The sequence below is a fragment of the Camelina sativa genome, chromosome 9, assembly GCF_030686135.1.
Source record: "Camelina sativa cultivar CO46 ecotype springtype chromosome 9, ASM3068613v1".
Classification (NCBI taxonomy): domain Eukaryota; kingdom Viridiplantae; phylum Streptophyta; class Magnoliopsida; order Brassicales; family Brassicaceae; genus Camelina; species Camelina sativa.
This window is the reverse complement of record NC_141888.1, coordinates 33,646,790-33,673,369: the sequence shown is the minus strand read 5'-3', so window position 1 is coordinate 33,673,369 and position 26,580 is coordinate 33,646,790. Positions and strand designations below refer to the sequence as shown.

The following is a 26,580-nucleotide window of genomic DNA, read 5'->3' as shown; positions in this document are numbered from 1 at the left end:
GTTCTTCTCCAGACACAGACGCTTTTGTTTCTTTCTCATTGTCCTCAAGACAAAGAGTGTCACCATCCGAATCTTTGATGGGGACTAAATCAGTAAGAATCATGAATGCGCAAGAGGCTTAAAGAACACAAATACAAATACAAATACAAATACAAATACACATACAAATACAAATACAAATACAAATACAAATAACAAACTTTTGTTCTCCAGACTCTGTACAATTTTACTAGCCCTCCATAGAAAAGCCCCACAAAGCATTGTGTTGTGTGTCCCACTCTGTTAAAAACACTCTCAGTTTTCAATAATACACAATACAAAAACAAAAAAGAATCAGAAAGGTGTGTGCTTTTTTTCTCTATTCCGTGTATGATTTGTCAGACTCTCGGCATTGTTGTAACTACTTCATCTTGCGTGAGATCTCTATGTAATTCAAAAGTTTCTTTAGAGCCTTCCCACTGTCAATAGCTTCTTTTGCTCTCTCCATTGCTACAGCTACATCTTCTGCACCTTCACTTCCGAGCAAATGATCCACAATCCCGGCATTTAGGACAATTCTATCATAAGCCGCACCTTTCTCACCACGAAGCGCTGCCAACCCCAGCTCTATGTTCTTTGACACCTGTTCATTCAACAAAAGTATGACTAAAGTTTTCCCCTTTATTTCCAACCATTCCCCCCAACAGTGTGAAAGAAACGTGTTTTTAGAGGTTTTACCGAACGATCAGTTCGTGGAGTCTCTGTTGGTTCAAACCCATAGTTTCTCGCATCCACCTCAAGATTGAAACTCTGACGCGACACCCCTACAATTCCAGAAGTATTTTTAGCCATAAGTTTTAGGAGCTGAAACTATACCGATGTACAACAAGATTAATACTAGCACCACGTCACAAGGCAGATTACTTTCATATCTATTCGAATAAGGACCAATCTAAACAAACGACAGCTCTAGTGTTATACTGGAAAGCACTTTAGAAAGGCCATTCCACCAAAACACTAAGATCACCAAGGCAAATAGTAGATCAAAACTGCATGCCAACCAAATATGAAGTTAGCTGGTAGTTTATTAGCCTATGGAGTCTTACCACCTAAAAGCCGGTTTACCACAACACAAATTTGCGCCTGGGTTCATATAAGATTCAAGCAATAGAGCCTAGTTGAAACTAGGAAAGTTAATTTAGTTATCCTTACCGTCAGCTTCTAGAGCTGTGTCTGAACTCGATGAACGAAACCCAGAACAGTAATTAACTGGGAACCCTTTTGATACACTTGCTGCTCGCACCCGTGTTGTCATTGAGAGAGCCCCCTCCTCGCCCTGCATTACCGTTAGAAATCTTATAATTTCCCTTATAAGTTTTCTGTTAAGAGTTTTAAACTTCAAATGGAAACTAGTAGGACGAGTTCTAAACAGAATTCAGGTTCTAATTCTAAGTTCCAAGTGCGTAACAGCTGGTAAGGCATTAGTATATATTTGTGGCAAAAGACAGAGTCAACCTTAACAACCAAACCAGCATGGACACCTCTTCGTCTCATAAGCATTAAGAGAGGTTCTTCGTAGCCTTCGTGGTAAAACCCAGCCACAATTGATTCCTTTCCTGTCGCCTGCAGTGAGAAACAGTCCATCACATATCTGCATACAGACACCTTCTCTCAAGCCCTCCATGTTTTATTTCTCCTAAAACTTGTCCTAGTCATCACGAGCTATTAAACGTCTCGAGCAATTCAAATCTAAAAGCATGGAGCATAAAATGCAGTGACCTGTGATAGATCCCTTACCCTCACAAATTGTTGAACTTTTTCCGTTGTTGCCAGAGGAGGGCGCTTCTTTATATGCTCCCTCATTTCAATTAGCGAATATCTGCAAATATCAAAGAAAATTATCAACAAGCCCAGATATTTTCTTCACCACAATACTGTTTATGGAAGGAGGAAATGGTTGTATGCATTAGCATAGCCCAAGATCTAAGAAAAAACAAGGAATGGGTCAAACAGATGGTTCTCAGATTTCATACAAAGACGGCCGAGCTTCCCGTAGACTGAGATATGCAAATCCAGCCTTCTCGTCCTGGAAGAATCAAACAGGATATTATAGAGCGCATAAATCATTAATATAGGCTTGCCGGCGAAAGACAGACATAGAATAAAAATAGAGAAAACCTGTAGGACATTAGTTTAAATTATGGTAGGCACCTCGATGAGTTCTTTTGCCTGCTGAACAGACAAGCTTGTATTTGCTCCCATAAACTTCAGCATTTGTTCCTCAGTTACACCCGCCTGAAGAACATAACAAGAGTTAGAAAATTAATTAAAAGAAATCTAAATTATTTCCTTAAAAGCATCATCATCTATAAGAAATGTAATGCTGAAAAAAATTGATCATTATTGTTATTCGTACTTTTGGAGGCATCCATTCCACACCATGGAGTAGTGAAGATTCACCATAGCAGGATCTAACTGTAGCCACAAACAGAGTGCTTCGAAAGAATCGAGTATTCCCATCATAAGGCTCGCCATAATGGGTTAAGGATTTGACATTAGCAACTGGAGGAGCCCCTGAAATTAGTTGAAGATACTTAATTCAAGTCAGAACATAGTATCCATGTGAAATAATCATTTAATCCTCTATTCTAAACGAGATTTTTTACCATGTTCGTCATCGAATGCAAGGCAATAGGCTTTAAGCTCTCGATCTGTTTCTCTGTTCATGCGCTGGCCAATCAAAAACGCCGAAAGCAATGACTCACTTACTCCCGAGTTTAAGCTACCATCCGTTTCAAGCGGGAGAACGTCTCTTAAAACACCCTTAACCTCCTCATAACCCAAGTGACCTCCAGCCAAAATCTCTCTTAGCGCACCAACCAATCTCATCTCACGAGTTTCATTACCAACAAAAGTTGGTCCAACCGAAGCTCCCGTACCCAAAAGAGAGCCTTCAGGATCAGCAATAAAGAGCACATCAGGAGGTAGTGCCCTAACCAGGAGTGGCCAAAACACATCCATTGCCCGCTTTTCCCCTTCGCTCCATTGAGTTTCCTCCGGAAATGCATTAGCACGGATTGTCATACCAGCAAAAAAAGCCCCAAGTTGCGCCTTTGAAACAGGTTCTTCATCTTTTAGTTCCCCTCTAGCTGCATCCCAGTGAGACAAGAGTAATAAGGCCCAAGAACTCGATAGAGCCAATCACAACAAAGTTGCTAAAAAGAACCAAAAACCTTATGCAAATCATGTTCACTTGTCTTTTTCACATCTAATCCCAAATTCTAACAAAGCCACACAATTGTAACACCAAAATCAAACAAGCTGAAGATATAAAGCTTGAAACTTTCAAATGCTTAAGCTTGGAGCTAAACAAAGGCAAACATGGATTCACGAATCGATTAAGTCAAATTTTTGAATGAAAATGCTTACCTGATCTTAATATAGTATCAAACACCTTAAAAGCCTGTTCTTCACTAAGGGGTCTAGTCTGAGTAGGCCCAGTACAAACCCTAGCTTGAGCATCAAGAACTGTAGGGTTCGGCTTCGGAATCGCTGATCTCCGATAAGTGGAAGATAACGCCGGATTCTTAATATCAGATTCTTTAAGTCCCAACTGCTCCATCATTGCGGAGTCCAACACTGCCTTTATACTCAACCCACCATTGACCTTCCGCCCCCGTGTACGGCCGCCGTAATCGGTTAAAGGAAAACGGAGACATGAAGAACTCAGTCCGTTGAAGTTTAGAGACCTGTTGTTGATCTGTGAAGAAGAGATCGACGATAGAGAGAAGGAAGATTCGGGATTTAGAAAAGCTTTCATCGCCTGAATCGCTTCTACTGTTATCTCCGACTGTGTAGAATTCGAGTTCTCAGTTAACGATGACGATATAATTGTAATATAAAATTTCAAATAAGGACCACTTTGTAATAAAAATAAAATTATAGGGTTATATGGGCTCAATGTTCTTATATATGTGCAGAAGCCTTTTAAGAGTTATTTGGGCCTATAAGAAAATTTTGCGTTGACTCATAAACGGGATACAAAAGTACTTAACTACTTATAGTTAGAAAGCTGATTGAACAGCGCCTGGATTTGTTAGCTCATTTGGTTTGAGGGATACCAAAGTACTCTTCACCTCATGAGTTCAAGTCCGGGCAGAGGAAGAAGATGATGAGAAAAAGAAGTTGATGGACTGGCCTGTTGTGGCCCAATGGTTAAAAAATATATATATACTTTGTCCACATTTGAGGTATTTCTAAATACCTTTTTTTTTTCTTCCAATTCTTGTAAAAGGTTTTACATTGACTAAAAATCTTCTAAATCTGATATAGTTAAAATAATAGAAAGTACAACACCAAACTTGTGCAGGAATTACAAAAACCTAAACGAGCCACATTTTTTAGGTTTGTGATATTTAAACCAAAAAATGAATTAAGGCAAGGAACAGAAACTACATTATAAAAAGAATTGTCAATTACTAAATGACTAATGCTCACATGGACTATTGGAGTTGCATATAATGTAATCTACTTTGAATTTATAATCTCTCTTTTTGTCAATCTTTTATATCGTTTTATGTTATGCTTAGTTTTTCTTTATTGTTTTACTTATGTCTTCATTAAAGACACTTCGAAAATATTTGGTATAATTCTATAAATTTTATAGAACTAATATCATCAAATTTTGATTTTTAAAAAAATATATATATCAGCATGAAAACGGTTTTAAGTTCACTACGGACCACACTGGTTATTTGTAATACTAGTCATGCTTGATGCTTTCGATGTAAGCCATACATATATATATGAGTTGATTTATCAATGTAGAAGTTGGTTTCTTACACAGTGTTTTAATCTTTGCGTGATGGATCCTACTACGGGGACAATTTACGAATTATATCCATATAAATTTGGACATGAACCCATAAATGCTTCAAGATAAACAAATCTAAGATTTATCCAAAAAGAAAAAACTTATCTCGTGGAACAGGTCGTGTTAAAGTCTAAGAACTAGAACAGTTTCACCTTGATATTTCACATACATTTAGAAAGGGGCTAAAAGGCCATAAAGATAAAGAGAGGAGTTCAGAGTTCTACCTCTTTGGTTCTACATATATTTATTTATAGATAAACTTTAGGATGAAAGCTAAAAACTAGAAAAGTCATCTTAATTATAGTAAGGCGTTATAAGCGCTTATGATGATCTAGAGGTCAATGCTTTTAATGAGCTTTCATGTTGGCGAGTCTCTCGAGAAAGGCGTTGAAATCATCTTCACGACTAAGCATGCTGACTCGGACATGCTTCTTGTCAGATCCACAACGTTCTCCTGCTCTGCACAATACCTTGTGTCTCCTCAATTCACTTGCCAGATCCGTCTCTTCCTTTGTCCCCAACCACGCAAACGCTGTATTTAAAAACACATCGACCGTTACGTCGTATTCATTTATATCCAACCGTTACAAAACATTTTGTCATTTAGTTAAATAAATAGTACTAGTAGTAGTAATTTACCAGGGTAAGATTCGAGTGATTTTCCAAAGTAGTTGCAAAATGCTTCAGGGTACTTGGGAAGAGTGAAAACATCGCTCTCTTTCACCACTTCACGTAGCTTCTCCCACCGATCCTTCATCATCTCACGACCATACTTGAAGAAATTCTCAGACTCCGACTCGCTCTTACAAGTCTCCTTTAGAACATTGAGTATCTTAGCGGTTCGAACCTGTGACTCCTTAGACACACCAATCGAGTTCACTATTATATACCCAACCATCTTCTTAGCCACCTCCTTGTCTTTCACCAATGCCCACCTTCATTATATCATCCAACAAAAGTAAATAAATTAATCTTTTATACTATATAGTTTTTTTACTTGTAAGCATGTTTTGAATAAATATCTTACCCGATGCGGGACCCCGCGTGGCCTGTGATCTTAGAGAAAGTGAAGAGCATGATGTCATGGTCTTGACGGCGAGTGATGGGAGTGTAGTGGGGCCAGTAGTAGGCAAAGTCATGGATCACCTTGGCTTCGTCGTCGTCTGGACGGTTCACCACTGTCTCTCTGATGGTTCCGTCAGGGTTATTGGGGGACGTCACTAGCTCGATATAGGGACCTTTTTTGTCGAAACTCCATGCGTCTCCTTCCCAATTGTACATACCGGAACGAACATATGTCGTCTCCTCCACATACGTCTATGTGCAAAAATATAAAAAAGATTTTACATTCTCAAGAATGAATTATTAAAAAAGAGAAGAATGGTTTTTGGTAAAAGCAAAAAAAAAAATTAATAGTGGGGACATGAGCATGTTACTGATGTCTTTGCACATGAATCTACAACACATGTAGGAGGAGTATGTGTAAGAAAAGAAAGGGTTTTTGTACGTTAAACCAAAAAGAAAAAAGAAAAAAAAATTGGTGGATGTGTTGTGTTATGTTCGAGAAACATGTCTGTCACTATGTCTTTTAGATCTCCAATCTTGCTTTTTACAGACGACGCCCACTAAATCTATACATTATATCAACTTTATTTTTTGAAAACGACTTACGATTTTAGGATCAAACTATAATAAAACCATATTAAAAAGACCTAATGAAGCTTCTCTAAAGATTTATGTAAGACCAAAGAGGAAGATACTTCTTTACCATTTTTTTTTAATGGTTATTTCATTTAAGTAACGTATGACATCCCATATAAGTGAAAAAAATACATTATTTGCTTCTTTGTCGGGTTTACATTTAGTTAGGCAGTTTTGAAAGATTAATCAAAAGCAACACCAAGAAAATATTTTTTAAAAAAATCGTTAATATTCTGTTTTAAAAAAAAATTAGTTCATTAATCCAAATGAAAGAAAACTTGAAAATTTTAATTTATGAAAAAAAGAGACCAAGGATAATATAGATCTGGACTTGATCCAAAATTCTACTTAAATTAAATTAATTAATCAGAGTTCTGGTTTGTCTAACTAAAAAATCGGTTCATTAGTTAGTCAAGAAGATCAAGCACTATATCTATTGTATAATAGTATAAAACAAGATTCACTTGATATTTGTTTTGTTAGTTGCATATAAAAAAAAAACCGACCAAAGGTGTTTAAAAAGTTAATTATATTGTCAACGGAGATTAATTATTAAAACAAAATAGGAAAAAAGATACGAGGATGAGTTTAGTTTAGTGGTGGGGACTTACGGAGTAAAAAGGAGCGGCGGCGACGACGCTGACAGGATTGGTCCCAGCGAGTGAAGATAGTGCGTGGATGGCAGCTTGACAAAGCTGCGTTGAACCTGTCCCGACCACGATGTATCTGTCCTCAGTCGCAGCGTTACCGACAGCACCGTGCAAGTTCTTGATCGCATCCTCAAGCTCTGGTTCAAGGAACCAACACAAGTTGGTCATATCGCTGAAGTAACTCATAAGATCACAACCACGTATCGTCACCGTACACCTGTCACCCATCTTCCTCCAGTATTCTTCGTAAGCCGTTGGATCACCGCTATAATATTTTTAAAAAAAGAAAAAAAAATTATAAGAAAAGAGTGATACTCGGAGATTTCGATTTGTTTTGAGCCTATGATCTTGCAATGTCGTTAAAGGGGTTTTTGTGAAGCGAAAAAAAAAAACGTACTGATCCAGATTGACGACAAAATCGGACAAGGGGATGTTCTTGTTCGAAACGTTTTCGGGTTTCTTCGGGTTCTCCAATTTCACCATCTTCTTCTTCTTCTTCTTTCTTGGTTTGGTTGGTTTTTTTTTTTTGCTTCGTTTGTAAACAGTCTGTAATGATTAGAGAATAGTGTATAGGTCTGAGTGTATTTATAGAGGAAAGCGATATTTACAATCTTCTTTATCAATAAAATACTGTATATCTTTTCCCATAAATTTTAAAAAAGAAAAAAAAAAAAAAAGAAAGAGGTGTATCTGCATTTTTAAATGCAAAAAAAAATTATACTTTTGGCCAAAAAAATACACTTATCAAATTACTTTAAAAGGTCGATAATAGTATAGCTATTTTGGCAACAACAACAAAAAAAATAGTGTAAAACTTTTCTGAAAAGAATTATTCCACAATTAACAAAATAGCCAATTAATATCTAATAGCTATAACTGCCACGTAATATTTAAATAAATCTAAGAAAGAATGATAAAAGGTAAGGAATTACCACATACTAATTAACATAATTACCATGAGTTAAGAATATACTATCCTTTAATATTATAAGATGTTCTTTATTTTTATTCAATGCACATAAATTTTAAAATATTGTTTTTGGTATGAGAAATGCTTTGAGTACCTCTCCAAATTTATAATCAACTTTATTTTTTAAAAATTCTGATCCAATTAAGATGATATTCGCCGACATTACCGATGAGATTCTTTTCGTTTCTATCTGCCGAATAGATCTTGCGTTTGTCGTCTTCTTAAATCTCTTAATAACTAAAAATACAAATTTTAATAATTTTTTAAACTATATGAGAGTTAATTTTACGTCCATGTATTAATTATATGTATTTTATTTTGATATGTTATTCGTATCTATTTAAGATGTTGTCCGCCGACACTATAAACACTTGAGATTCTATTTGTCTTTACATTTTTGTCAGAGGCTAAGCAACATATTCATAACTATCGGAAAACAAAAATCTTTCGTTTGTCGTCTTCAGAAATATCTAAATGACTACAAATACATGTTTTAAATCTCTAAATGACTACAAATACATATTTGATTTCCTACATCGTTAATGGTTTGACCAACAGGGTGGCTCAAATGCTGGTTTATCATAGATAAATTTTTGTATCCCAAATACATTTAACGAATAAAATATTTTTTATTTTAGAGTATTTCTCTTAATTTTTATTAATTTAGTTAAGCTATTTTGATGGAAAATATTAAAAATAATTTTGAGTAAATTACTAAAAACTGCTATTACCTTTCATCAAGATCTTTAAAATGTCACTTCAAAGTTTTTTTTTTTTGATTTTTGTATTTTTCTAACTAAACAAAAAAAAAGAGATTCCTATTGTGGTCTTGAATGAAAGTAGTTTTGATCTAGTTCTGGCTTTTAAAATCTAAAACATACTTTAGTTACAATCGTAGTCCTAGTTATAAACTAGAACATCAACCACTTTCATACTTTAGTTCTTATCTTAAAAATCCAATCATACTTATAATCTTAGTCCTACTTTTCGATTGGTGTTGACAAGGCCGGTCCTTGAATTTTGGTGGCCTAAAGCATAGAAAAATAATTTTGTTTATTATATAAAACTAATATTTTTTTCACTACAATACTAAAATATTATTAAAAAAACATGGAAAAAATGTAATAACAATCTAAAATTTATTTTTTCTAACTTTTATTATAACAAATACTTGTAGACAATCGAAAGTAGTTTGTAATAATGTATTACTATAATAAAATAAAGATTAAGGAGAAGAAGTAATTTTGATATTCTTGTATAAAATTTTAGTTTTGTTTGAATATTATAATATCTTGTAGTGAAGTTAATTCAAATTTTTGTAAAAAAAACAAAAACCAAAAACTATAAATAAAAAGCAAAAGAAAAAGAAAAAAAAACTACTTGGCACATAATTGTATGATACAGACCCAACAGACCTACCTAATCTCTCAAAAATGTATTACTAAAATTTTTACTATATGATGTGGCCTAAAGCAGGTGCTTTGCCTGCTTTAGGGTTGGGCCGGTGTTGATGTCCTTTTATTGAAAAACCGGAAACATACTCCATACATTCCTTCGAAAATATATACAATGAAATTCTTTTTTGTTGTAAATATGTTTTGCAGTTGTGAAAAAACTGATTATTATTTTCCAAAATTGTTACTTTCCCCCGGAATTTCATTTTCAAAATCAGCTTCATTAATTGCGTGAGTGGGCGAGAGTAAATCTTGTAGGATTCTTTCTTTGGATTCGTTGGCTTATTCTTTCCTATGCATTGAATGAAAACATCAATGAAGAAAAATCCGAGAGTAGTTAATGCATTCATAGTTCAAACCACATTTTACTTTGTTTTGGCTTCTTCTTGCAAACCAAACCAACTTTGAGTTTGATGCAATCCTCTCAAAGCATAATGAACTTTACAATTTCGTCATATCATCAGTCATCAAAAACACCAATTAACAACGTAGTGGATTTTTTTCTTTTAATTTTAATAGAAATGGTATTGAGACCACCAAGTTGGAAAGCGTACGTATGGAGAGACTGAGGGTAATGATGAAGTCACAAGCCATTCAAATTTAAATATTTAATTCTCCATTTCCCATAGGACCTCATCATCACATATCATTTTCCTAAATGGACCTATTTTGATCACTATCTCATTCATTTATAATGATTCACACCCTCAAATAATATTCATCCGTCGACATTAGATATTTTGAAAGATAGTAAATAACATCAAAATCTATAGCTTCGTTACAAAAAACAAAAGCGCGGTGGACGTGATATATCGATTTACCGAATGACAAACTAAATCAAATCTTCTAGGTCTAATTTTATTTTGGGTAAACGACGATTCAAGTGATTTGATACATGATCAATATTCATTCTAGTACATGGGACCAAGTATAGATATATTATGCACAAAGAGTCCCGCACAATGATGATGACTATGCATCCAATGATAATTTTTATATATCCCACTTTAATTTTAAATCTCCTCAAACAAATCAGAATTGTCGTGGTTGAGTTTTGATTTTCATAAAACAATGCGTATCTATAAAAACAACACAATGTCTTGATATATATATAAAACTTAACCACCAATAACAAAAAAATATTGAAAAGTTACTACTAAAGTAATGTACGTACACAATATAGAATTTGATACTTTTGATCATCTTATAAGAAACTATATTCTAGCTAAAAAAAAAAAACTATATTCTAGCTAATTGTTACAATACATTTGTAGAAATTGCGTCTAAAAGTGATGCACCATATATCTTGATTACTCTAAAAATAACTATCTAAAAGGCTCTGTCAATCAATGGTTGACAAAGAAAAAAAGAGAGGCTATATATGTCAATGTTTTCTTTTTTATTTTTCTAAACTTCATTTCATTATGGGAATTAACTGTTGATACATACTCATTATGAAACATTTTATGAATCGCATAAGACTTTGTCTATGCTTTATTGACGAGATTACTATCTTAATGATAACACCATTATTACACGAGTTAAACATATTTGAAAAAGTGTGCATATTACACTAAAATTTCGTCTATTTTTAAAAAAGTCTTTCGAGTTTTAACTGTTTAAGGTATGTCTTTTCGAAGGATCGTGATATCACGTGGAAAGGTTCGATATGAAAATTTTGTCTTACCTATAATTGAAGGAAGGGGAAAAAAGTTGACTACTAGTGGTATTTAATTAGGTTGACTTTAAAATTGTCGATTATATGACAATGTGATAATCGCAGTTTCTTCTTACTTTTAATTAAGTCGTCCTTTAATCATTTCTAAAAAAATATTATAATTTTGTCATAAATATATTCTTCGAGAGTGTTTGCCAAATGGCGAGCCTACGTAGTTGAAACGGACAAAGAACATGATGAGTCGGTTTGCATGCTTCACGCTCCCACTTCGCTCGCCGCTGTTCTTGTTGCTTGTCGTCGTTTTATTTCGTTTTTATTAATGTTTAGTGTCAATGTTAATTAACAGAAGAAATCCAAATCATATTCGCACTCTATTTCATTCGGATTGGCTCTTCCCGACCATATAGGTTAGACTTTACTTTTTAAAACCAATCGATTTATGCTTTACTGTCTATGTAGTTCGTGGCCTAAACAACCACCTATGATATTATTAAAGATGAACGAACAAGACAATCGTAACAAGAAAAACTAAACCTAACAAGACTGTCATATGTTTTAAGTAAGAAATGTGTGCTTTAGAGATGTCAAAACATGCTGAATTCCACAAACTGATCTTAACACGTTTCCACCATATGTACACAAAACCCCAATATATGTGCATTTTGATAAGATATATATGTACCTCTACGTTAAACCTAATTGCCACTTGCACAAAATTTGTGTTTCTCCCATAAAGGGCCAGGGCCTATTTCTATCTTCTGGTGTATCGTCTTTTCTCCTACAAATGTTGTGCCTAGGCCCATGTTCTAAATAAAAAATAATATGTATATACAATCTATTTGTGTTTAACACTTTTTTTTTTTGGGTTAATTAACTACACCCTATATGAATAGTGTTATGATTGTTTAGGTTTCAGGGAGTTTTGTTGCTGCTTATTTTTACTATTTCCAAATTGATATTTAAGTTTAACTTGAAATATGATTGTATAATCCAAACCATAAATTTTTATATAAATGAGATTGCTTAAAATAGAATCTGAGTGCAAATATTTTAAAATGAATAACATGAAAGAGTATTTTTTAAAAATGACATAGAAAAAAGATATTTTTGAAAATACACTTTAACCAAAAATGCTGCATTACGAAAATGGTTAAAATAACTGGAACTGAGAATCGGACCAACTGTTAGTCTGTTACACAATTCAAAGTAGTAGTATATGAAAAATAAAAATCAAGAAACACTTTTGAAAGGAACTAAGAAAAAAATACTGTGGAACTGAATCAAATAATTATTGTGAAATACTATGGTATGTTGTATCGAAAGTAATAAAAGAAGGCACGTGGGGCGATTAATGAAGACCATTAAATCGGCATTTTAATTTATGGTCCCATCTTGTAAATTCATCACCACCTCTAAATTTTTTTTTTTGCTTAATTCTTCTTCATAATTGGTACTATTTTAATTCAATAAATGGACAGTTGTGATGAATGTTCAAATCTAATAGTCAGAATTTACAGCCATCCTCAATTAATTATGAGGTATCTGCTACAACCAATGATGATATTTTCCATAGAACTATATATTTTGGTCCACGAATGAGGAAATCTGACAATTTTAATTCTGCATTTAAACTCTATATTGAAAGTGAAACTTCATAACCATATATATACGACATAGTAAAACATAGCAAAAACTTGACGCTCAATGTAGTCACACTGACATTGGTATTTGGTAACACTAATCGATCAATATAAACATTACAAAATCCGTAATGCCAATCACACATATCAAAACAATGTAGAAAAAAGTATAACACTACCAAACTTTATACTGATCATTTTTAACAAACCAAAAAAAAAAACAAAAAAAAATGATTTTGTTCGCTAGCTCGTGGTGGTGAAATTTTTTTTTTTTTTTTTTTTTTTTTTTTCGTGGTGGTGGTGAAATTGTTATGGTAAAAAAAACAAAAACTCATCTACATGATATTTGCAAAACACCTAGCGGCAATGTAAAAATTCCTAATCTCCCTTACTCCCAAAATTCATTTGCACACTACATGTAAGAATAATAACCAATAACCTTTTTTTGTTTCTTCATGGACATCTAGGGTTTTTACCTGGACCTCCATAGTAAAAATAGTTACCCCACACACGATTCGTCCCACCTCTAATATCATAACAATTGGGGTGATCTGCGAGCATCTTTAGATTCGAAGCGGGTATAAGAGTATTGTCCCAGTCAACGATTTGGAGATTCCGGAAATAAGATGCTTTACCAAAACCTTCACCGGCGAAATGGCCACTGCCCATTTGTGTTGAAGTGTGTGAACCACCGGGTCGGTTGTTCACAATCTCGCCACCGAATTGGACCATGCTCCCATGTTGCTTTAGATGTGTGAATAGAAACGCTGGCCAATATCCGACTAACGCACCCGACCCGAATTGTAGCCACCAGTGACCGTGTTTGGGATCCTATATAAGTAAGATTATACCATACATTATTAAAACATTATTCAAATTATTTAAAGACATTGTGGAGACACATCTTCTAAAGTAAGAGCTGAGTTGACCCAACATAACATTGATGTGAACCATGTGGAATTCTTCTAACTGTTTATTAATATTGGTAACATGGTAGAAGTGTGGATTAATGAAAGGATCGAAGAAAAAACATACGAGAAAAACTTCATATTATGTAATAAAATTGTTAGTATATATTTTTTTCCTAATTTATAAAATGCATAAATATTATGTACTATGTAGAGATGAAGAAAAATTACCTTCCAAATTAATAAGCTTATATCGAATTGTCTGCCTCTATACGACGATCTTGGAGAAATAGCAGCTCCGATCGCGATTCGGCGGTTGGTTTGAACGAAACCGGAACACAACAAATTGTAGCAACCCGTTGTTCGGTATGCATCGGACTGAAAATCACTATCAGTAATGCCATTGTTAACAAAATGTTAATTCAATAAATATTAGTAATTACTTTAGCATATAGACTAAGTAAGGATATAAAAGTTGAAGGAAACATTTACCGTCCAATAAGTGAAGAATCTTGGGTAAGTGTCGCCATACAACTCCGGGCTAATTTGCCAACCGGCTTCAATGGTATTAAGATCGTGTGTGAACGAACCAGCAATAACCCAAATCTGAGAAAGACTAAATTCGTATTGGCTAGTCACACGTGGTGACCACACGTTTATACTCGCTTTTGCTCCGTAGTATTGTCTCCCGGATACATATCCCACCGCATGCTACAAAATATTTCATTGTTTTTTTAATCAATCAATTAAATTCTCAAACGCTAAATTTGGAGTATCAACACAGAAAAAGAGAAAAGTAACAGAGAATAATCTTCTCTTTTTTTTTCACGATGTCAAGTTGTGAACAGAGAATAATCTTGGTTATGTGATATGTCACGCTTCACTCCTTTTGCATACAACTAGTAAGTGTTATCTTATGGTCGTGCAGAGAATTACGAAAAAGCTGATTTTTGGTATCATTCTAAATCTTTTTCTTTATAAAAAAGTAAGAAACCTCTTAACTTTTTTTTTTTGGATTAATTAGTATTAAAATGATGTACTTACTTCGTGGCCGTTGCTAGTGGAATCTCTCCTCACACGCCTTATTTTCCGACCAAATCTCCGAACAGAACTTGCTCTTAACATGTCTTGTTCCGTTGTTCTTCTTATCGGAATCGTACCTTCCGGACAAGACTCTCCGGATAAACTCCACAGCTGTGATGAATCTTCATACGATTCATCTTCTTTGCTATACCCTTTTGGGATCTCAGGCGGATCCTAACGCAAAAAGAAAATTTTGAAATCTTTAATAAGAATACTTGCGGAAGAAGAAATTAAAAAATGGAGAAGGATGAGGGAAAAGTAAAAATTTACCATTGGTCTCTGTCCTTGTAAGAGAGGATGATCAAAAGCTGGTTGCTGATGAGTCGAAACACAATCAATTGTATCTCCATCTGAGCTCTGGAAACATAAGACATAGAGAGAAAAAACAGAGTTAAGAACAAAGTCACAAAACTTGCATGTCGGTTGTTCAACAAAACAGAGCAAAAAACAGAGTGAGAACAGACTAGGTAAGAGAAAGAGAAATTGCCTGAATGGTTTTAACGGCGGGCTTGTTGATCTTGAGAAGCTCTTCTCTAATAAGTTTCAGCTTCTGAAGCTCTTCTTGAGGCCGGAGAGTTTGTTCGGCGGAGGTGGAATTGGAGGAAGTAGCGGTGGATAAGGAGAAAGAAGAAGAAACGAGACAGAGCAAAAGAATCAATCTGAGAACGTTAGAGGAGAAGAACATCGTATCAGACTTGAACGAAGCTTGGTGTGAAGAAGAAGAATGATGGAAACATCTGCTGTCTTGTTGTTTTCTTCTTGAGTGATCAAAAAGACAACATTTAATACGGTTTTGAATTGTTGTTCGTCTTCTTGATGTTACTGACACATCTCCCAACAAACCCATTAAACACATAGTAATCACTTTCTCTAAGGAAAACTCAGAAGATCAAGAGAAAACAATAAAGAATGAATCAACCCATCAAATATTTATTAGGGTTGTGTGTTACGAAAGTTTTGTGCATGTGGGTGATATAAATACAGGGTTAAGTGATGATGAATCCAAATTAAGGGTTTTGCAGATTTCTAGAAAAGTTTAAGAAGTAGTAAATGAGAGAAGAAGAGAGAGAGAGAGAGAGAGAGGAATTCTAAGAGAAGGGTAATTTATAGGGAGATTTGGATTTGGTGGTGATCATTCTTTGGTTTAAAGAAAGGGGGTCAGAGCTAGTCAGATGAAATTGAGTACCTTTGAATTTGAGTTTCTTCAAAGCTCTTTGCTTTCTGGTGCTACAGCTAACTCGCTCTTTCCAAGCCTTTTTTTTTTTGGTTCTTTCACAGTTAATGTAGAGTACTGTACAAGTTAAATTTATGTTCCATGTTACATCCAAGAAATTACTAGCTAACAATATTTATGTATTACACAATGTTGCTTGTAGAACAGTGAAATGTTTTATTATGGAATCTCTTGCATTTTCTAACAAACAAATATGGTGAGTTTTCTTTTAATTTTGTAAGTCTTGAGTTTACGGTACGCAATCTCTTTAATTAGAGATCCAAAATATGCTTATATATAATCACCAAGCTGGAAAAAGAATATATAACAAACTAGTAGTATATACTAATGTATATTATTGTCGTTGTTAGGTTGAAGAGCAACCGGTGATATCACTATATATGAATTTGCGGAAATCAAAGCAAGTTTATTGAGGGGGAAAAACATTAATTACAATAGCATAGTACGAGTTGTGAAATATAATTGTCGAGGCTCGAGAGTGTCAATCTTTTAAAAGTATAATCATATTGTCTCTCAAAACGGAGGAGTGATTTAACCAAGCATGCATTATGCTTACTTGTATTGTATCTATATACTTATAAATCTTGACCTAGGCTATATAATTTCAATGACATTATTTGTTTCTTCGTATATAATAACTATGCTATATTATGACATTTTCACAACCTTGCAACTACAATATACGAACCATATAAGATACTAATAATTATAAGTGGGTCATTTATAAGAAAAGAGGGTCAATAGGTATTGAAGTTGCGGAATTAAGTTGGTGCGGTCCTCGTAGGGACACCATACACATTGATGATCGTTTGTTAGTCTAGTTCTTCTTAACGAGTTATCGCATTCCTTTAGCTTTTCCCCTCCCATTTTTTTTTCCATTTCTTTCAAAAATCACTATGGCACTATATAAATTTTTGTCTCTTGTGAGATTTTTAGTCTTGTACCATACTGTTTTGGATTTTGATTAATTATACACAATACAGTAGCAGAGTTGACCACATAGAACTTATGATTGAGTGGCAAAAAAAATTATGACTTGAGTACTTTGGCACAGCATGATCTTAATAATATAACTAATTAACCTCATTTATTTTGGATGCATGTGGTTAGGACCAACTCGCTTAAAGTTTTTAACCCAAAGTAGTAAAGTATATAAAATTTTTTCACATCTTTTAAAAATAAACAAATCCTATGGCTCTAAACTCATCCTATTTTGGATGATGCGGTTAATTCCAACTTGCTTAAAGTTTTTAACCCAAAGAAGTAAAGGATATAAAGTTTTCTGCATCTTTATCCTACTATAACCCTGTCCCTGATCAAATTAACACATGCTTTTTGGCAGATGCAAATTACATGTATATATATATGGATCCCAGAGGGTTTAATGGTTGGGGCCATACGCATGCGTGCATGTATACATGAATACGTATGTAAAGACGCATACATACGTACTTGCAGCATAGAAAGTATGAAGAATCTGATCCATATATACCAGATCATGTGGCCTATAACGATTCTATCTTGGTTTAATATGCATGCATCTATACACACAGCATGATCGATCGAAATGAGAGAATAAAAAAAATTAAAGAAATTAATTCAAAATATTAAAGAGAATGTATAAGTAAAGATCTTATATAAAGTGGGAATTTGATTCCTGTCAACGGAAAGAATGGTATCAGAGGGCAATAGCTTTGGTGGCTCATAGGAGCAGTATTTTACTATATTATATGTGAATCTCTAAATCATGACTCATGAGGAAGAATTATTGCGACCACTAATTGAAGAAAATGAATCACTACATATTTGCATTAGTAGACCACTAATGCGAGACTACACCATTATCTGTTCACATTTAGCTTTTATGCTTACCACTTCTTGACGTAATGTTTGGCACAACCTATGTAAATGTATACATAGGTTCAAGCTATGAGAAGAAGGTTATAGAAACAAACTGTTTAGAAACTCCATTTACTATAAAGATCAGTTAAATGTTCTGAAACGTCGAAGTATTCATTCAGACTCTAAACTGAATCAAATTGAGTTACTAACTTATCACACACACAAAAAAAGAGTTACTAACTTATCATACATACTTTATTTTGAAACTAATACTTAGATTAATTAGGAAACAAAAGGAGTACCAATTAACTGTGGATATTCTAATTCCAATAACCAATGCATATTCAAAAATTCCTTGCTCAATAAAGTGTTAATAACATGATATTGTCGTTTTCTCATACTCCAGAAAACTAGGCATAATTCAATATGGCCAATTCCTCATCATAAATTCCACTATAACATTTACATTTACATTTACGTTTACACTTCCATTTCTATTTCTATGTGAAGGAATACAAATAATGAAAAAATGTAGTATATTGTCATTTAATAAGTTTCTATAATAGCCTACTTTCTTTTTAACCAAAAGAAGACAGGGAGAGAATGTGAAAAAAGTGAAGAAAAAGAGGAATATTGAAGCAAAAGTAGGATACAACAATTTGATGTACGAGCAATGATGCTGTCTAAAGCCGTCCCATGCTCAGCTTTTCTCTTCCACGAGGTTACATTTCCTTTTATTTTTTCTCTCAGTTAGCTAAGAACTCATTATATAGTAATAGTACCGTCAGTGCCGGCCCAGCAAAAAATGAGGCCAATACGTAAACATTTTTTTTAATGGATTTTATAAGATAAATTTTAAAAGTTAAAACAAAATATTAAGAGCTCATAAAATAGAGGTCTATTTTTGGAATAATAGATAGATAAAGATTAAAATTTGAGACCAAATCTTAAATGTGTTGAAAAATGAGGCCTATATTTGCAATATAAATATTTAGTTGGGCCTAACTTTTTTACTAAAAATTTCAAAAAAATTAGAGGTCCAATACGTTTGTGTCATAGGAATGTGCGGCGGGCCGGGCCTGAGTACCGTCTGTACAATTCGACATTAGACGCTTACTCTTTGACAGTATGACTAATGGAATATTTATATATACTATTACGATTCGGCATTAGACTATGATTACTCATCATTTTGTGAACATGGTGTTTCACATAGCGGCGTGATTATTACATATTTCTTCGGACCATACACATTATTACCGATACATCGTCATGCCTGCATATGTGACTGTCGTTCATCTTTATGGCAAAAAGGGCCTAGATTTGCTATATTGTTTATTGTATGGGCCTGAGATTTGCCATAATGGGCTTTCTACGGTGAGAAGAAACAGAACGTTTGTGTATGATTATCGTAATAAGCAACCAATATGAAACCTTCTTAATCACACAATGTTCATAACATTCCGAAACTGTACACAAGAGTTAGAAAGAGGAAATCTACTCAACCATTTTTTTTCTTTCTTAAATTAAAATATTCACTTTTGGATTTATCATTATTGTTTGACGAGAGTAGAGAGAGCCAAGCAATTATCAGCCATTTCGTGCAACGTGCTTGTGGATTTGGCGAAGACATTCGAAGCCTTACTACCACCCATGGCGTCATTGCACGTATCAAAGTCCGTCAAAGAGGCACTAAGATTGATGTTAAGACTAAACCCATCATTCTGTTTGATGTTCTTTAACGCCTTTTGTAGATTGTCGAGCGCACTGTCATAGTTTGAGTAGCAAGTCTTGAGTCCTCCGCCGCTTTTCCGGCCACTCCTAGCAGCTTCTTTGGCCTTGATCGTTCTTTTCATCAGCTCTCTTATGGACACTTCCGTCGCTGCGTTAACGTTCTTTTGTCCCTTCACCACTGATCTGCACAGCACCTTGAAATCTGACACGGAGCATGGATCGCCCCCGCCTCGCCTAACCCGTCGAGCCATTGCTAGGCCGCTTTGGCTCGCCGTCAGGAGGAGGAGGACCACCGCGGTCGCAAGGTGGAGATATTTAGTCATTTTAAAATATATTTTTAGTGGTGTTTGAACACCGATTGTTGATTATTTGAACGAAGAGAGGGGGTTAGTTATTTATATATAAATGCAATATGCTAAAAGAAAAAATGGTTAATTTTAGTAAGTATTTGTGAGGGAAAGAGTTGAAATAATTTGTCACCGGTGAATTAGAGAGACGGATCAAATTTAGTTCCTTGCTTTATTAGTTCTAATGATGGATTGTTTTCAATTTAAATATTTTTTTAGATTTGTTCTGAGGAAATGCAAATTATAAATTCCAAATTCATTTTATTGTCTTCGCATTCTTCTTCAGTTCTTCTTCTGACTATGCTTCGAAATGGCCCTGCCATGGTCGATGAATCAACTTACAAAATGGCCTTAATGTTCATTCCAATTCATACTGATTTGGGCCTTTTTTGCGTTTGACAATAAGTCACTAATTAAGGGCCATTTAAGATAATATAATACAGACTGATGATGTTTTTTGTGGGGTGGACAAATGATGTTTTGTTCTATTTGTCCCTTGAACAAAAAGTAAGGTTAAGTAATCTTAATTCGTTACTTAGTTTTAGACTTTTAGTTATATCTTATGACTGTGAAACTGAGTCTCGTTTGGAAAAAACTTAACAAGTGTAGGGTAATTGATAGTACTATTATTTATTGTTATAATTTGACAAATTACTCTCATGACGAAAAAGATTAATTATTGTTTCATCACAGTTGTAAAAATTTATGTCAAAAAGTTATTGCCGTAGTTATGGATATGACGACGGCGCCAGTAGTGGCCAGTGTTCACACACCTAAAACATAAAGTCAAAGCTAGATATCTTTTTATACTAGTTGCCAACAAATTCCAATATTTTGACACTTAGACAGACGTGTAGAACAAGCTCGTGATTATTCGTTTTCGTGTAGCCGAAGGAAAGATCTTAGAAAGACGCTCAATCGTAGACTCAAGTCTCGATCGGAATGCATCATTTCATTTCATCAATACATAGTTTAGCTTGTATTCAAAAGATAAAGAGTATAATTTTCCGAGAATGACATGACTTTGAAAATAGATAGGATTATGTTCTTTTGCAATAAGACAAGGATGCAATGATACATTAATGCGACAAGCATTGCTTGTATATTTGGAGTTGACGCTGACTTTGATAGTCACGAGCTGGTCGCTTTGCTTCTAGACGTCGACCATATGCGGAACCCACTAGTTTCTAATTCTATTAATATTAAAAATCGCCGACAAATTTCTCTCAGTTATCCTGCTACCAATAATTTCACAAACCGTGTGTACTTGCTTTTTTAGATTTATAATATTAAGATTTAAGAGCCGTCAGACGAATCGAGATCTTGCGTTGAATTAATAGTCACAGACTTGGGATTAGGTTTTGTAATTTGATTGATTTAACCAATGTCGTATGAAAATATAAAAATCCAGCAACGTTTAGACCTATACCCAACTCTTTTTTTTCAGAGCCATGTATACACATGTCAGATAAAAATAAAATATTGTTATACAAAAATTATATTAAATTAAGTTACAAGGTTTTTTGATATTTTTTTCTAGGAGAGCATGATATATACAACCAACTAACTTACACAATGAATAAAGAAAATAAGGGTATGTTGCTTAAACAAGTGCACAACATCCGGATCAAATTACAACAGAAGAGATAACAAACTTGCAAGCTTAAATACAAGCAAATAGAGCAAAGATAAAGAGATATTGAAACCTCAAAGATAATAAGATCCACCAAAGAGATATGCCACATAAAATGACCAAATCTCTTTTAGAAATTAAACGAACATATAAACAATTTCTATGCATGCACAATATATATACTCCGGTTTCTTAATAACTGAATGTATATTACTAAAGAAGAACTAAAACAAAAAAACGCAATTTTCAAAAAGCGATGATTGAGGGTTTGATGATAGACATGAAGATGTCATTATCAGAAAATGTAAGGAATTCAGAATGTGCGGCAAATTTAGTTGAATCAAGGGTTGAAAAAGATGGTCGATGGATAGTGGTGGTGAAGAAAGAATAAAAAAGAAGAGAATGATTGAAGTTGCTTTGATTTAGAGACGACCTTCACAATACGGCAGACGAGAAAGCTTACGCCCATTATCCATTACGTTGCTTTTGTTTACTCCTCCAATAACTACGCAAAAACGTTTCGAAAGAGCTGTTAAAATAATCCAAAGCAAGACGATTTATGCTCTTAGATAAAGCTTATTAAAATAGCAAAATCAGTCATGAAATAAGACATTAGAACTTCATTTTGCTTACATTGACGTTTTAAAGACAAATTTATATGAATTTTTTTTTGCTAAAATCTCTAGTTACATGGGCTAATATAATTAATGGATTTCTCATTAGACACTACTATCTGAAGCTTCTTATGAATCATCTAATAAAAACAAGGCCAAAACAAGATACCGAAATCCAAAGAACTGAATTAGAGAGTCGGAACTAAGTTTGAGCTAGTTATTTTCAAATTGGAGATTACCCCAAATTTTTACAAACCACACAACCGTAAGTTTTGATCCCTATTAGTGGGACTAATCACCTATATATATATTCTCCTAATTTCTTCTTCTCCCTGTTTTTGGAGATGGTAAAGGGATGGATAATCCTACTTCAACCAACATCCATGGCAACTAGCCAACTATATATAACAGAAACTCTTTTTTTTTTTTTTTTTTTTTTTCTTTTTGTGACAAAAACAGAAAATACGACACATACAAAAAAAAGAAAAGTGACACAAGCAATGACGTCATTCCCCATGCATTAAAAAAGAACATAACTCACACACGGCGTCGTTTTCGCTTTTCACTGCCCCCAAATACGATCATCATCTTTCTCGTTGAAATCATAAAGAGACAAAAGTCTCACTTTGACTTCTCCTACCATTGGAAAAAATATGTGAGCTTTTCTTCTTTTCTTTTGACCCCCAACAACTGAAATCGAAGATTTTTCAATTTCAACTTCTCTTGATCGTTCGTGCCTTCTTTCTCTATCACCAAGAAATCTATTCAAAGAGAAAAGAAAAACAAAAACAGAGCAAAAGATCCACAAAAAAACCTTACACAAATGCTATCTTGTTCAATTTCAAGAACCTTAAAACACTAAAACCCAGATGTCAATTCACACTCTTAGTCTTCTTCTTCTCCTTGTGGGTTTGTTTATAAACCCTTCTGTGTCAGACTCAAGAGGAGAAACAGTGTCTCAGATATGCAGCAACAGAACATCGCCGCCGCAACAGAGAAGTCTCTTCGTCAGCACTTTCCTCGCCGCCATGGACTCCGTCTCTCCGCTTGTTGAAGCTAAAGGTTACGGCCAAGTCGTCAACAGGAACGTCACCGCGAACCAAACCGTCTACGCTTACGGAGAATGTATGAAGGATCTTAGTAAGAAAGACTGTGACTTGTGTTTCGCTCAGATCAAAGCTAAGGTCCCTCGTTGCTTACCTTTCCAAAAAGGTACTCGTGGTGGTCAAGTCTTCTCAGATGGTTGCTACATCAGGTTTGGTTCTCTCTCGTACTCGTTTCAATCACATAAAAATCTAAACTTTTTTTTTTTTTTGTGTGTTTGATTGATTCTATTGTATTTGGTTATCCTTGTGTTTAGGTATGATGATTACAGTTTCTTTAACGAGACGGTAAGTTTGCGAGACGAGTCAAAATGTGCTCCAAAGGAGATAACCGGGGTTAACCGGACGGTGTTTCGAGATAACGCTGCGGTGCTGGTGAGGAACATGAGAGTGGAGGCGGTGAGAAACGGTGGATTCTATGCTGGTTTTGTGGATAGAGATAACGTGACGGTTCATGGTTTGGCTCAGTGTTGGGAGACTCTTAATCGTAGTGGTTGTGCTCAGTGTTTGAGTAAAGCTTCAGTAAGGATTGGTTCTTGTTTCGTTAATGAAGAAGGTCGGTTTCTTAGCGTTGGTTGTTATATGAGGTTTTCTACTCAGAAGTTTTATAACAATTCTGGTAACTCTACATCAGATGGTAATGGTGGTGGTAAGTACAATAAGCCTGAATATGTGATCATAACTTTAGTATATGTTGTTGTAACGAAATTGTAGCATTGATTTACTAATTGATTGATCAGGTCATAACCGTTTGGGTGTGATTTTGGCGGTGACATCTTCGGTGGTAGCTTTTGTTCTTTTGGTCTCTGCAGTTGGTTTCTTGTTTAAAAAGAGACACGCCAAGAAGCAAAGAGGTTTGTGACTTTGAAAAAGCTTAGTTTTCAAGATTAGTCATTGAATAGTTAAGTTTTAAATTCTTGATCTAAACGAAGACATTGTTTTGGTGTGTAATGTAATGTAGAGAAGAAGCAACTAGGGTCACTATTCATGCTTGCGAACAAATCTAATCTCTGTTTCTCTTATGAGAATCTCGAGAAGGCCACAGATTATTTTAGTGACAAAAATAAGCTAGGACAAGGAGGATCTGGTTCTGTCTATAAGGTAAGTTGTGTGTTCTTATCATCCATTTTCTAGAGTTACTTCTTTGGATGTTCCTACACTTCGGTTGGTTAAGTCTTTACCCTTTTTGTTGTGGAATAATAGGGTGTTCTTACTAATGGTAAGACTGTTGCAGTAAAGAGACTGTTCTTTAACACAAAACAATGGGTTGATCATTTCTTTAATGAAGTTAATCTAATAAGCCAAGTCGATCACAAGAACCTTGTTAAGCTCTTGGGATGCAGCATAACTGGACCTGAAAGCCTTCTGGTATATGAATACATTGCGAATCAAAGCCTCCACGACTATCTCTTTGGTTTGTTTTTGTCATCCTAAACCCTTTTTTTTTATCGTCACCATGGATCTTTATTGACTGGTCTTTACTGATATTTTGGTTTAGTAAGAAAGGATGTTCAACCGTTGAGTTGGGGGAAGAGATTCAAGATTTTACTTGGTACAGCTGAAGGAATGGCGTATCTTCACGAAGAGTCGAATCTAAGAATCATACATAGAGACATTAAGCTGAGCAATATACTTTTGGAAGATGATTTTACTCCAAGAATTGCTGATTTTGGTTTGGCTAGATTGTTCCCAGAGGACAAGACTCATATTAGCACTGCCATTGCCGGGACACTGTAAAGTCTCAAACCAGATTGTGTTAACTTTTACACTTTTACCAACTTTTTTTGTGTGTTTCTGAAGTTTTACACTTGTGGAAACAGAGGCTACATGGCGCCAGAATATGTGGTAAGAGGAAAACTAACTGAGAAAGCAGACGTTTACAGTTTTGGAGTTCTTATGATTGAAGTTATAACCGGAAAACGTAACAATGCCTTCGTACAAGAAGCCGGTTCGATCCTACAAACGGTAGATGACTCTTTAATAGTAATTAATTAACATTTTCTTGATGGATTGATTTTAACTTAAAACCCTTTTCTTGAATCTTGAAAACATACTTTTAGGTATGGAGTCTTTACAGAACAAGAAATCTGGAAGAGGCAGTGGATCCAATCTTGGGGGATAACTTCAACAAGATAGAAGCGTCACGTCTACTTCAAATCGGGCTGCTCTGCGTTCAAGCAGCATTTGATCAGCGGCCAGCTATGTCTGCGGTTGTGAAAATGATGAAAGGGAATTTAGAGATTCACACGCCTACTCAACCGCCGTTTCTGAATCCAGGGAATGTAGTAGAGATGAGAAAGTTTATGATGACTCCCACGACGAATCAGTCTAATTCTTCAGGATCAAGGAGTGACTACATAACCGAGAGTTCAAGTTTCTTCGAACCTAGATGAGAATCTTTTAGTGTGGGTTCTGAATCATCTTGTGTATATGTACAAAAAAGTGTGAGATGACAATTAAATCGTGTGTAACTAACTGAGTGTTATGTATGTGCCACGTCAATGTTATAGAAACTAGGTGTTAGAGGAGGTCACATGGTGGGGAGTGAGGACAGATTCTGGTTTAGTCTCGGTTTTGATTGTAGTGATTCGGTTTATGCTTCAGTAGCTTTGTTTATGATACACGGTTATGCAATTGTTTCTTGAGTTTTATGATAGTGTTTTTTTACATTAAACAAATCAACAACGTTTCTACGTTTTCAAGTTTTTTAAGTTACAAAAAAAAATTCAGGTCATGGAGAAATACATGTATACCATAAGCTTATTATACCAGGTCTTTATACTAGCCAACTAACTAGTTTAACATTTTTAGAATTGAATGACCATCTACTTCTTTGTAATTATCTTGGAAAACTTTGACCATGTCACCATGTAAATGGTACCAGACTACCAGGTCCAGGCCTATTTTGTTTTGTTTTTCTTTTTGACGTCAACCAACTAGCACTACAAAATCAACTAACAACCTATTTTTTAAATTTAAAGTAGTCCAACTTTAGTTTATCCATTTGCCATATCTTAATCATATTTTGTTGAATGTTATGTCGTCGTCGTTGTTGTAACGTAACACTACGGGCATGTGACGTTTCCTTTTCTTGAAATATTCAGAACATATTTGGTTAAATGGATTATCCAAGTAAA

The 26,580-nt window shown here is 34.6% G+C and overlaps 5 protein-coding genes across 9 annotated transcripts; 1 reads left to right on the top strand and 4 right to left on the bottom strand.

The window, feature by feature from the left end:
* Positions 1-118: 118 nt before the first annotated feature.
* On the bottom strand, positions 119-4,401 carry LOC104712606 (uncharacterized). 4 transcript variants are annotated; one of them, XR_015566099.1, is made up of 10 exons: positions 3,409-3,874; positions 2,646-3,128; positions 2,396-2,553; positions 2,158-2,274; positions 2,013-2,065; positions 1,777-1,858; positions 1,495-1,602; positions 1,192-1,315; positions 718-803; positions 119-622 (listed from the first exon to the last, which is right to left on the bottom strand). XR_015566099.1 is itself a non-coding variant. In XM_010429534.3 (10 exons), the coding sequence occupies exons 1-10, from the start codon at positions 3,797-3,799 to the stop codon at positions 401-403; spliced, it is 1,791 nt and encodes a 596-aa protein (XP_010427836.1). In that variant the 5' UTR covers positions 3,800-4,401; the 3' UTR covers positions 119-400. The 4 variants fall into 4 exon arrangements, 1 of the variants encoding a protein (XP_010427836.1); XR_015566098.1 differs by having other exon boundaries at positions 1,495-1,687; positions 2,191-2,274; positions 3,409-3,872; XR_015566100.1 differs by having other exon boundaries at positions 1,495-1,687; positions 3,409-3,870.
* Positions 4,402-4,975: 574 nt separating this feature from the next.
* LOC104712605 (L-tryptophan--pyruvate aminotransferase 1) lies at positions 4,976-7,762 on the bottom strand. Its single transcript, XM_010429533.2, is given in 6 exon segments — positions 4,976-5,210; positions 5,212-5,384; positions 5,492-5,787; positions 5,880-6,169; positions 7,165-7,468; positions 7,601-7,762. Coding segments are annotated over 6 exon segments (1,176 nt in total). The 5' UTR covers positions 7,687-7,762; the 3' UTR covers positions 4,976-5,183.
* A 5,181-nt stretch (positions 7,763-12,943) lies between these two features.
* LOC104712604 (protein neprosin) lies at positions 12,944-16,216 on the bottom strand. 2 transcript variants are annotated; one of them, XR_015566101.1, is made up of 6 exons: positions 15,424-16,216; positions 15,207-15,293; positions 14,898-15,110; positions 14,346-14,564; positions 14,085-14,241; positions 12,944-13,776 (listed from the first exon to the last, which is right to left on the bottom strand). XR_015566101.1 is itself a non-coding variant. In XM_010429532.3 (6 exons), the coding sequence occupies exons 1-6, from the start codon at positions 15,790-15,792 to the stop codon at positions 13,399-13,401; spliced, it is 1,413 nt and encodes a 470-aa protein (XP_010427834.1). In that variant the 5' UTR covers positions 15,793-16,216; the 3' UTR covers positions 12,944-13,398. The 2 variants fall into 2 exon arrangements, 1 of the variants encoding a protein (XP_010427834.1); XM_010429532.3 differs by having other exon boundaries at positions 14,085-14,231.
* Positions 16,217-19,397: 3,181 nt separating this feature from the next.
* On the bottom strand, positions 19,398-20,111 carry LOC104712603 (uncharacterized). The gene has a single exon (XM_010429531.2). It carries the CDS (start codon positions 20,067-20,069, stop codon positions 19,566-19,568), a length of 504 nt encoding a protein of 167 aa, XP_010427833.1. The 5' UTR covers positions 20,070-20,111; the 3' UTR covers positions 19,398-19,565.
* A 2,563-nt stretch (positions 20,112-22,674) lies between these two features.
* LOC104712601 (cysteine-rich receptor-like protein kinase 3) lies at positions 22,675-26,121 on the top strand. Its single transcript, XM_010429529.3, has 8 exons — positions 22,675-23,595; positions 23,701-24,092; positions 24,184-24,297; positions 24,405-24,544; positions 24,647-24,857; positions 24,942-25,176; positions 25,264-25,408; positions 25,504-26,121. The coding sequence occupies exons 1-8, from the start codon at positions 23,210-23,212 to the stop codon at positions 25,834-25,836; spliced, it is 1,956 nt and encodes a 651-aa protein (XP_010427831.1). The 5' UTR covers positions 22,675-23,209; the 3' UTR covers positions 25,837-26,121.
* The last annotated feature ends 459 nt before the right edge of the window (positions 26,122-26,580 follow it).